The sequence below is a fragment of the Hydra vulgaris genome, chromosome 04 (assembly GCF_038396675.1).
Source record: "Hydra vulgaris chromosome 04, alternate assembly HydraT2T_AEP".
Taxonomy (NCBI): domain Eukaryota; kingdom Metazoa; phylum Cnidaria; class Hydrozoa; order Anthoathecata; family Hydridae; genus Hydra; species Hydra vulgaris.
The window spans coordinates 47,465,081-47,477,898 of NC_088923.1; the positions used below are offsets into that span (position 1 = coordinate 47,465,081).

Below are 12,818 nucleotides of genomic sequence, written 5' to 3' on the forward strand. Positions count from 1 at the left end.
TATTGAATCTATATATTTTTGGATGAAGCATATTCTTCGATACGTACAACAAAACAAAGCCAAAAAGTATGGTATCAGCCAAATTAACAAGAGACCGTCTTGTGGTTAAGTGATTGGTCTTAAAAACCTATTTTGGTAAGAAAGGTATGTTAATGCATATCTTTTGCTTTTTTTTACAAAAATGATGCTGGTGAATTAAAGAAAAGAGTATATCACGCAATAATACAAAAAAGTGATCAGGATGCAAGAGACACTTTATGCGTGGCTGACTATGTAGTTGACTAGTTTACTCAAGATGTTCCAAGTGTGAAACAGATTTACAAAAAAAAGTGATAATGCTGGTAAGAATATAATTATTGTAATTATTGATAAAAAACAAAAGCCTTGCAATTTAATTGCATATTACGTGGAGGGGAAATTAATTTAGGTTCTTTTAATGTATGATGACATACTTTGCTTTTTTATCCACAACTACATTTTATAAATCATTATCTGTTTTTATTCTAGGGTGCTATTTAGCTAACTCAGTTGCCGAAAGGTTGTTTTATATTTGCAAAGTGAAAAGCGTACCCTTCATAAGATATGATTACAATGAACCACAAAAAGGTAAAGACCAATGTGATCGCGAAAGTGCTATTGCTAAGAGATACATTAATGTATATATCAATGCTGGAAATAATTGTACATCACGCCAATATATTAAAAAAGGAATTTTGTTTTTGAAGGTTAAAAAGATTCAAAAGTATCAGTGGTTGCAATTGACAAACTTAATTCAGTAAATGATAGGAAGATAACAAATATCAGTTCAATCCATTCAATTTGATTTAACGATAATGAAATTTCATATAACGATAATGGAATGACTCTATGGCAATACTTTAATTGTGGTAAAGGTAAAAGAGTTCAACAAAAGACAGAACCTTTTGATGGGGGACATTTTTTTTTAGAGCAAATAGAAATCAAAAGAAACGAAAAGATAGGTGTCTTAACACTGATGTCTACTGCAGTGAGTCGTCTTATCTTAAGTTCTTTTGATACTGAAGCTGACCTTCGAAACCATCACAATGAAAATTCTCACAGCAACCAAAACATCAATGGATTAAATTTTATTACCAATACATCAATGGATTAAATTTTATTGCATCATACTGATTTGTTTAATTGTTCGTTTAACTCTAATGCATAAGCGGCCGTGGCGCAGTGGTTAGAGTGCTTGCTTTAAAAGCAGGTTCGAAACGAACTCTGGACATAATTTTGCGTCACGGATAGGAAGGAGGCGTGAACTTCCTAAATAAATGCACTTCCGCGGTGCTCTGTGACAAGACTGTTAGGTCTTTTTGGGGCACCTAAATAACAAAATTAAAAAAAAAAAAAGTTACTGAAAGTAAATTTAAATTTTAGAGCAATACTGATGTTATAGGATGTGCTATACCTATAGGTAAACATACAAGATTTACAACCCAGCAGAGCAATTTCTTATATGAAGAACTTATAGCTGGAGAAGTAACAGGACGTAAAACAATACCAGAAAAATTTCTCTTCAAAATGAGAACAATGAAAAATAAAAAAAGTGTCAAACCATTTAGTCATTATCATAGTCGACAGCAAGTTCTCTCTTCATTTAGCAGAATGTCCAAAAAATACCGGCAAGGTTTGTTTAAAAAACCTCAACAAGTTGAAGCTATTGAGGACTTTACAGAAGGATTAGTAGAAAACGTGTTTGCAAATGACACTGAACATGTAGTTAACGAGATTTTAGCCAATGTTAAGAAACCAAATAATGTAAACGTTGGGCAGTTTGTTCTTGTAGTAAGGAGTTTTGAAAATCAAACAAATCTCTTTGTTGGCCAAATAACAACAATACTAGATGATGATGATGTGCTTATCAATCTCATGATTATATGGGATAAAACCTTTTATTGGCCATACCCCAATCAGGAATTTATTGAAGATAGGTGTAACACCGACAAAATATTAAACAAGACTTGTGGAGCATTTTGTTTTTAGCATAGACGATATGAAAGGGATAAACAAGTTCTGTAGAGAATAAACTAATATTTTTTATTATAGATTCATTTGTAAGTTCCACAGTGTTTTTATAGTTGTTTTTTTACTATCAAAAGTCTTTTTAAATTAAAGATATCTTCATTTTAGGCAAAACCACCCATTGAAGTCTTTTAGTTTATTGAAAGTATAAAGGTAATGAAACCATTTTCAAAAAACTATTAGTCAATAGCTCGTTGGCACGTTGATCTTTTGCTTTTCAAAGTTAGCATAAGTTTTATCGTCTTTAAAGCAAGTGAGGTTTTGTGACATGATTTTTAGACTAAGTTGAGTTTTTAATCAGTTTGACTGTATTTACAGTAAAATAAAACACAGATTTCCTTTTTTGAAAACTTATAACATACTAATATAAGCCTTGATTAACCAGAGACTTGGTGCTCAAAAGTACAGATTTTGCGTTATTGAACGCCCCTTGGGTAGTTTTGGGTATCAAGAAAACGTATGTTGCAGATATTTTAAAAACTCAATTTTTTTCCTAAATGTATGAAACTTGATACTATATTCTTTTAGAAAAACTCAGCACTTCTTCTCATTTCAAACAACTTTTTTAACTGCGTGAAGTTCCTACATCAAAACATAGAAAACTTTGAAAAAAGTCAACGTTTTATGAAACTTCAAACCGCAATAACTTTTTAACCGCTTTGAATTATGGTCTCCAATTTTCAGGTTTTTCTTATGAAATAATCTCAAGAAATGAAATTTTCGAAAAATCCAATAACTTAACTATTTCAAGTTGCTGATTTTGCCTCATTCTTATAAAAAACGACTTTCAATAATTAAAATTGATTTTTTTAAATTTACATTACGGATAAATCCGTGAAAAAATTTTTTTTTTTAGAAAAACCCGCAATATGCAAAAATAATTTTTTTAAAACTTTCGATATCCGTACATGGGTCGATATCCATATAGATATCCGTACTTGGGTTACCTACCCCAAGTTCGACACGTTTGGGTACCCCAAACCCGGCATTGCTTAAAAAATCAAACTCGGAGTGAAACGTGGGAATTAGTTTTGCAAAGTTAGATAAACGAAAAGTCACGTGTCAAAACAATTTCTAAACTAAGAAACTAATTTGACACGTGACTTTTTTAACTAATAAACGCATTTTTTGTATTAATAATATGTGCAAAATTATGTAAGTTATAAATATTACGATGCTGTTTTTGATGTTTCATAACTTAGAGATTGTCCATAAATTACGTAACGCAAACTTTCAAAATAAACAAAACAAAAAAGATATAAATGAATGAAAATCCCTAAGTTATAAATGAATTTGAATAAAAAACAAAAATAGCTCATTAAGTGTAATGAAAATCGCCGCTTTTAAGAGCTTAATATCTCCCACTTCTGTTTTTAAAATATATTTTGCGTTGCGTAATTTATGAAACAAGAAATGTCACTTAAACGCATAATTATGTATAATTTGTAAGTGGAGTTGTAATTTGTAAGCATAATTAGTTGTAATTTGTAAGCATAATTAGTTGTAATTTGTAAGCATAATTAGTAAAGTTGTAATTTGTAAGCATAATTATGTATAATTTGTAAGTCAGAGTAAAACTTTCTTCTACTAAGCCATCGTTCATAAATTATGCAACGCAAAATTTTATTTATGAATAAAACAAAAAAAGTTTAAAAGTTTTTCCTCGCAGAGCCTTTTGAGAAATGAGAAAAGCTCATTCTTGTTTTATGATAATAGCTGCGTAAAAGAACTTAAGATCACTTTTAAAAAACTCTCCAACTTTTTTAAAAACTTTGTTTTTGTTGGAGAGAAATTTATGGGCAACCACAAACCTTTTTAAAGGTTTAGGATTGTCCATAGGCTCTTTTTCTCTAAACCTATTTAAATAGGCCCCTACTTTTTTTTTTTTAAATTGACAGGAAAAATGCTTCTAGAGATTATTTGTGGGGTTCTGTTCCCACCATTGATCTGGATTGTCTGGGCATACATCAAACATCTTTATGATTGTTTGAGTTATCCGCATGGACCAATTCCTCTACCATTTACAGGAAATATTCATCTTTTAAGAAAAGGTGAATCTTATAAGGAGTTTGTTAATCTTGGAAAGATATATGGTGATGTTTTTGGATTTAGCATTGGTTCAGTTAGGTATGTAGTTGTAAACAATTTAGAAGGTATAAAGGAAGTGTTGATTAAAAAAGGTTCGCAGTTTGCTGGTCGTCCAAGGCTTTCTAGTAAAAGTAAGTTATATTAAACTTATATGAAATAATTAAACGTATTCAATCAATATTTTTCTGAAACAAAAGTTTGAAAATATTATTATATAAATAATTTGATTTTAAGGTTTTTGCAAGTAGTTTAATAGTTTAAAATTTTTTAAGTAATTAAACACTTTATCATAAGGTGTTAATTTATTATAAATAATGTAATAAATAACATCATAATATGATGTTATTTATTATATAATTCATTTTAAACTATATTATTCATATAGTTTAAAATAAAACGAATAAAAATAACAAAAAACGCAGGAAAGAAAGGAACACAATAAGAAATTTTATATTCTTGGAAAGTTATTTTATATCCTTGGAAAGTGATATAAAATAACTTTATCTTTCTTTTTTTTTTCATTATCGATCTCCTTTTTCTGCACGCTTTTTGATGTTGTTTCTGATCAAATAACTGAGCTTTTTCTCTTTATATCTAAGCTAATGATGTTGTTATTGCTTACTTTAATGCTAATATTCAGCTGTCGAAACAGTTTTGGATCTCTTTATGTCTAAATCAAAAATTGTTATCTGTTGATAATGTCTTTTGATGTGCAAAGACTTCAATATTTACATGCTTTGCCTAGACATATATATCAATTCAATTATTTATTTTGTGAATTCAGATTTAAGATTTTTGTTTATTTTTTTTTTTTTATTTAGGTTAGGCTTTTCACTCAATCATCTTTTTGTTTTTTAGCATTCTCCTTCATCCCAAATCTGTACTCTTCCTGATGTTTTTTTATCAAGTTATTTCTGTTTATTTTTTGTCCAATATTGTTGTTATTGGTGTTTTAAATGCTCATCACACTAATGACTTGGCTAGTAACATGGACCTTGCTGAGTCTAATGCTCAAAATTTTTGTTTTTTTTGATATTTGTGAATTACTTTCCAGACAATCTTATTCACTTACCTTCACTCCAAGATTTTGTCTTATATTATTATGACCCTAGCTTATGTTCAGTTTCACCTAGTTCTCTTTTGAGTAGTTAACCACTCAAAGTGGTTTTGGAACAAAGTTTAATAAGATCACCATGCTAAGGTCTCGCTAAAAGCTCTACCTTTGACTTCTTCTACATCAGATTCATACAATCACTTTTAATTACAACTTTAAAGCTGGCTAGGGCTTCTTTTGGGATTTTTTTGTGATGATGTTTGAGCTTATGTTTTTTATCTTTCTGTTAAACTTTGCTCCTACTACATAATCCTCTGAATTCAGGAAGAGAATGCTATGGTTTTCTTTTTCTCATGTTGGTTATCTTTTTAGACATAATAATTTTTCAAAATCTTTTTCACAAAGCAATTCTTGAGCACAAGTCATTTTTTTATAACTGCAAGATATTGATGTGTGTTGTCTTATTGCACCATTGATTTGATATGAGACTAATCTAAGTGGTTTAATTGGAGACTGATCAAAACACAAGATTAAGTAATTTGAGAATAATAGACTTATGATAATATAGAGTAGTATTTAAATTTATTTTTAATAAGAATAATATTTTCAGATTACTAAATCACGTATTTTGTCAAAAAAGTTAGGTTTTCCAGATATTTGGAAAAGCTTTTGAACATCAATGTTTTTTTTACTGTCATTAACAAGAATTGTTTACATTAACAACTCACATTAACAAAACAATTCTTACAGAAAGTGCCTGGAGGTTGGTTTGACTCACAAATGGTAGAAAAGTCTTTGTGTGTAAAGCGTTTTCCATATTTTGGTGTCTCTGCTAAATAAGCTTCCAAGGACATTATTGGCTTTGGCGGTGGAAATTTTGGCTTGATTCTCATACTTTAAGTTGTTAGTAATTTAAATGCCTAGGTATTTTTTGAATGTTTTGCTTTTAGCAATGTGCTTGTTCATTTAGTAAATCTGTGACAAAACATTGTGTTTGTTGATGTGCATAACCTTACATTTCTTGACATCGAGCTCCATCAACCAGGTACCAGTTAAGGTTGTGATGCTATCCCTATCAGCTTGCAGATGAGCTTTGTCTTGTTTTGTGAGTTTTAATCCAGAAAATCATCTAAACAATCCATTGCAACATTAGCATTTGCAAAGGATGACTTTCTTTTTTCATGATTATTAAAAGTTGATTATCATGATTGCCATTTTCTTACACCTGTAACTCACTTTTTTATTTTCTATTAACTTTCAAGTTAAATGATGGCAACTTGTTGCCTTGTGAGATGAGGATTGAATTTTGTAAAAATAAAAACAAAAAAAGTAAATAGATCAACTTTAAATACAATTTTTTTATTTGTAAGTATAATATTTAACCTTATGATATACTTTTTTCTAAACAATATACTTTTATACTCACTAAATAAGCAAAAAGTAAAAGGACTCAATAGTTTGCTGTGTGTTTCGACTTATTTAACTTATAATTTAAGTTTTGTTTAACATAATTTCAATATCTTTTTTAAACATTTAAGTTATTATTTATGTTTTTAGCTTGGAATAGGTCTTTAAATGGGCTCATTATGAGTGATCCATCACCTCATTTTAAAATTTTACGAAAATTAGCATCTTCTTCTTTGAAAATCTATGCAGAAGGATTAGATGGCATGGAAAAAAAAGCTATAGATGAATACAGTCACATAAATAAAAATTTATCTTCATTTAATGGAAAAGCAGCATCTTTAAAAAATATTATGGGTAAGTGAAGTTAATTTTTATAATTAGGCAGGTATATATATATATATATATATATATATATATATATATATATATATATATATATATATATATATATATATATATATATATATATATATATATATATATATATAGTTAATAATATTTATGTATTGTTTATATATCCATATCTATCATATATTATTTATATATTCATATAATAATTTTGACCACTTTAAACAACGAGTTGTTTAGTGGGACAATTTTGGTTTTTTGGTTTTGCAGATTTGACACTTTCAGACGTTGTACAAACTCCAAACTTAAGTATGTTTATGGTTATGTCAAATGATAACGTTTTGCAAAAGAATCCAATGATTGGAGCCTGGGAACAAAAATACCCCAAAAAGTTATCGCCTTTTCCCCACAAGTGCAGGCAATGAGTTAATGATTTAATTTTTGTTACAGTTTTATACTAAATTTAACTAAATTAGCTGGTTTTAAATTTCATGGAGATAAAAAGTTATGACCATATAAAATTTACAATCCCCTCACTTTGGGGAGGGTTAAAAAATTTTTTAGTCATAACTTTCAAAATCTAAAATATTATTCCATGAAATTTAAAACATGCTAACATTATTATTAGTCAAATTTAGTATAATATAGTTTAAAATTCATTCATTAACTTATTGCCCTCACTGTTGGGGTAAAGGGAATAACTTTTTGGAGTAATTTTGTTCCCAGGCTTCAATCACCGCAACTTTTTGGAAAGTATCATCATTCAACATTAGCATAAACATACTTAAATTTGGAGTTTGCATGACGTCTGAAAGTGTTAAATCTGTAACAGCATAAAAAATTCAGTTTGCGCCATTGGAACTATATTGTTTTTAAGGGTCAAATTACATTTAATTAGCATTCCATATAAAAAATTTAAGATGTTTTGAATTGTGAAATTATATAAACAGTACAAGTTTATACAAGTTACAAGTTTTCTACAAGTAAAAGTTTAACTGCTTCCAGAAGAAGTAATTCCACTTTCTTTCTGCTTCGCAGCAAGCTGATCACTTGATCTGAGCTACACAGAAGACTTCTCATTAAATTTAGGTTTTGTTTTTTCTAGAAACTTTAAGTGTAAAGAATTCTCTGAAGTTTTTTATCTTTGCTTCTGCTTTCCTGTGCTTCTTCAGAAAGCATATCAATAGGTAAGCTTTTGTTGCAAACTACCTGGTGAGAGTGTACTAACAGTTTTTGTAAACCCTGCATCATATTATACAAGGGGTATAGATAAACAAAACATTGGGCTGTCTCCTTGCAATAGATATCCAGAGCCTCAGGGTTTCCTCTTCCATTCAGGAGACAGTACATAGTACGATGTACAAATGCTTAGTTAGTTCTTTGTCGATACCCAATACTTCAGCAGAAACAGATTAATCCTGAAAACATTTTTATTTATAAATATTTTAATCATATAAAGTTTAGCTTAAATTATAAAAATAATAAGGGAAGGTTTGATTTTATTGATAAAACCTGAAAAAACGTCTTGCTGTATTACCATTGTTAAATGTTCCAGATCTGCCAGATCTAGGAACATCCACGACCAAACAATCTTCTCCTTTAATCCTCGCTGAACAATATTTTAATTTCTTTCATCTTCAATTTATTTTCATCTCCCCTAATTTGCCATTTCATGTTCTGTATTACTATAGCAACCACCCTGCTGTACTACTCCATCATCTTTACTACTGAGTATTTCCTTCAATACCTGTGCATCTTTTAACCTTCCATCCATCTTGAGATGCATTATAGCAGCAGATAGCAGCTCATCTGTGGACTTTTGGCTGCATACCAATTTTCTTTTCTTCGTCCAGTATGATCCACAAGAAAATTCCACTGTAGGTCTCCCTCGTCCTGAAAATTAATGAGGCATTAAACAAATTTATCTAGTTCTTTCTAGAAGAGTATAATATCTTCAAGATTAGATGCTCAATTATAATTTCTTGGATAGGAGTTGCCGGAGGTGGGACATCCACTCATTTTATACAACTCATATTAATCATGACAATTGATGTCTGAATACACGTTTTTAATACTCTAGACTTTAAAAGCATTAGATTAATTGTTATACAGTTTTGCTCAAAAAGACTGGGTTGCCAACCCCAACAAACCCAGTCTTTAAAATCTAAAATATAATACTTTTGAGGATGCATAATTTCATACAAATTTAAGTCCATTCATGTTGAAGAAAACTACAAACTTTGACATTGTAAAGATAACATTCAAATATTGGCATTGACAACATTACATTTGCATAGAAGACATATAACACTAAATGGTTATTATATACATATATTGTTATTTAATTACCAGTATTATCAGGTGGATCTGCAGGTTGAATACGTTATCTGCTTTGATGACGTTAATTTTTTTTAAAAAAAAACAAATTTGTTTTTACGACAACATTTTGATACCAGCTCGTTTCTTTTATTTAATAGCTTTATTTTTGATGTTATTATGTGATGAACTTTTTAGTTAAGCAAAGGTTGCATAATTTTTTTTCGAGTTTATATGGTTGCATTTTATGAACAATTTTTCATGTTACGATAGGGTTTGTATATCCCTACTTTTTAGTTTCCACATAAATTTGGAAAGCTCTGTTGAATTTGCTTTATTCTAGTATTAGGATGAGTTTTTGTGTTTGCACCAAAGGTCATTCAAAGTATTCTCTATTAGTCCAATATAATTGAATCTGCAAGAATTTAAAGAATTGGTGTCTCTAAAAAATCCAATAAATCAAATGAAGGAAAATATCTCCAAAAAAACATAGTGTACAGCTATAACAAACAAACTTCACCACAGAATAGTGGATTTAATTATATCGGACTAAAAGAAATGTTTCTCTGTCATGTTTCTTTAATTACCTAGTGTTTTTTAATTTTATGAAACCTTTCGCCACCTCAAAACACGAATGATTGGACACTACAGTGTATTAGGGCTATTCAAGGCCGGATTTTCTTATAGGCTAACTAGGCTGCAGCCCAAGGTTCCACAATTTTGGGGCCCCGAAATTAGTTCAAAAATTTTTTAGGGAGTTGTTAAAAATATTACTTTCATGATTGTATTAATTGCTGCACAACAATTCCATCTAAAAAATTATTGACATTTCGTAAAGTTCAATTTACACAATCATTAACAATTGCAACATTAAATCCTTTGGAGAATAATCCTGCACGAAGGAAAATCCTAGAGCAAATCTATATGAAAATCGTAGCGCTAAACTTAAGAATTAAAGCAAACAACAAAGAGTTTAATGCTATATATATTATATAATGATTTTTCATTGAAAATATTTTTGAGGGTCTCAAAAATTGGTTCCTCGAAGTAACAAAGTGTACCAAAGATGTATAACTTAACTAATTAAAACATTTCCAACATTTAAAATTAATTTTTAAGAGCAATAGAGAATAGAGTTTTCTACCTTTTTGAGTGCAGAGAAAAAAACCAGACGAATAAAGTTCTTAGAGCATCCAAGGACAGATACAGTAAAAGAATTAGACTTTGCTAAGCGACGAGTCATACGAGAGTTTTGATTAATGGTACTAGTGATAATAGCTCTTTTTGAGCAGCAACCATTAGCAACCATATATATTGATTTAGCATACATTAATGTATTTGTAGAAAAGAGGAAGCGATGCAATTTAGTTAGGAATGTTTTAAGAACATTACTAACATTGGTAGTTTAATAATATTTAATGGTTTTATTTGTATTTTTTTTAACTTGTTATTGTGATTTTTTGATCCGACGTATTTTTACAATAGTAACGTTTGTTGTTTTAGAGCTAAGCACTCTCAACATAATTTGCACAATACTTTTTAACCATCGCTATGATGAAAGTGATCAAGAGTTTCAAGATATCATAAAATATACAAATTTGTCTGTTAAAGCATCTAGTGCAACCAGTCTTATATCTTCTATTCCATGGCTGCGGTTTTTTCCTTCAGCTGCTTCAAGAAGTATACAGGAAATAATAAGACTTCGTGATCCGATTTTAAAGCGGAAACTGCGAGAGCATCGTAGTTCTTATGATGAGAATTATTTACGCGATGTGACTGATTCCTTAATAAAAGTCTCTTTGGATTCAGCATCGGAGAGCAATTCACATGAGAAAATCACAGATGATAACATTGAGTTTCTTTTAAGCGATTTTATAATTGCTGGATCAGAAACGTCGTCAAACACTGTTCTTTGGTTTATTGTTTATATGTTGCATTGGCCAGAATATCAAGATAAACTTTATTATGAAATTTTAAAGATAACATCCGGAAATCGTTATCCATGTTTAAGCGATCGCCCTATGCTTCATTTGATGCAAGCTTCAATTCATGAAACACTCAGACTGTCTTCAGTAGCACCTTTGGGTGTAGCTCATAAAGCAATGGAAAGCAGTAGCATTTGTGGTAAACCTGTTCCAAAGGGTGCTATTATATTACCAAACTTGTGGAGCATACATCACGATGAAACTCATTGGAATAATGCCATGAGTTTTTATCCAGAACGTTGGCTGGAAAAATCTGGTGAATTTAGTTTGAAACTTGGTGAAGCGTACTTACCATTTTCAAGTGGACCACGTAGTTGTTTGGGAGAAACTTTAGCTAAAATAGAGTTGTTTATATTTATATCACGGTTAGTAAAAGATTATCGGTTTGAAAAACCAACTAAGGAAGACTTACCAAGCTTAAATGGTGAATCTGGCTTCACACGCACTCCTTCTGAATTTAAAGTTATGGCTATTCAAAGAAATTAAATTAAAATTTTTTTTATTTAAAATTCATTCCAAAAACTTCGAATAAAAGAAATTGGGTATTAAACATCAAGGCCATTAGTAGCGTCGTTGAATTTTTTAAATATTATTAAAATAACTTTTTTTATATAGTTTTATATATAAATCAAAATGGCCGGTACGTAACGATGGAATTGCATATATATATATATATATATATATATATATATATATATATATATATATATATATATATATATATATATATATATATATATATATATATAGATATATATATATATATATAGATAGATAGATAGTTATAGATGTATGTATGTATATATGTATGTATATATGTATATGTATACGGACATATATACATACATGTATGTATATATATATATATATATATATATATATATATATATACATATATATATATATATATATATATTTATATATATATATATATCTATATATATATCTATATATATATATATATATATATATATATATATATATATATATATATATATATATATATATATATATATATATATATATATATATATATATATATATATACTGGCATGTCGATCGTTACTTGCAGGACATTTCGATATTTTTATTGTTGCATTTTTAGAATATTTTGATATTTAAATGTTGAATTTTTAGATATATATATATTTTTTTTATCTTTTTAAAATCTGGGATGTTAATTTAAGTACGAATCACCACGAAATCATTTAATTGTTTCATTGTATATTGTAAATTCTTTTAATTTATAGACGTTATAGTTATAAAATAAACATTCCGTTAAAACCTGTTGTTTTCTTTTGAATATTTCAAACGAACTGTTTAACCTGCATAAACTAGCAGGAAGTTTGAATAGTTAAATGGAAGATATAATTATGTTATTTTAGCTTGCAAAAACATGTGTATATATACAACTTCGGTACCATCCGAATATGCTTTCTTGTCCGTTGCGCGTTTAGTTAATCAACTACTTGCATATTTGGCGCCCGAAACAGTGGAGACGCTAGTATTTCTAAACCGTAACTGGGACTTGTGTAACCTGGACATTTTTATTTTTTACCGTATAAATTTATTCA

The 12,818-nt window shown here is 29.0% G+C and overlaps 1 protein-coding gene across 1 annotated transcript; it reads left to right on the forward strand.

The window, feature by feature from the left end:
- Positions 1–3,722: 3,722 nt before the first annotated feature.
- Positions 3,723–11,922, forward strand: LOC136079852 (steroid 17-alpha-hydroxylase/17,20 lyase-like). The gene is made up of 3 exons (XM_065796499.1): positions 3,723–4,265; positions 6,746–6,949; positions 10,763–11,922. The coding sequence occupies exons 1-3, from the start codon at positions 3,950–3,952 to the stop codon at positions 11,728–11,730; spliced, it is 1,488 nt and encodes a 495-aa protein (XP_065652571.1). The 5' UTR covers positions 3,723–3,949; the 3' UTR covers positions 11,731–11,922.
- The last annotated feature ends 896 nt before the right edge of the window (positions 11,923–12,818 follow it).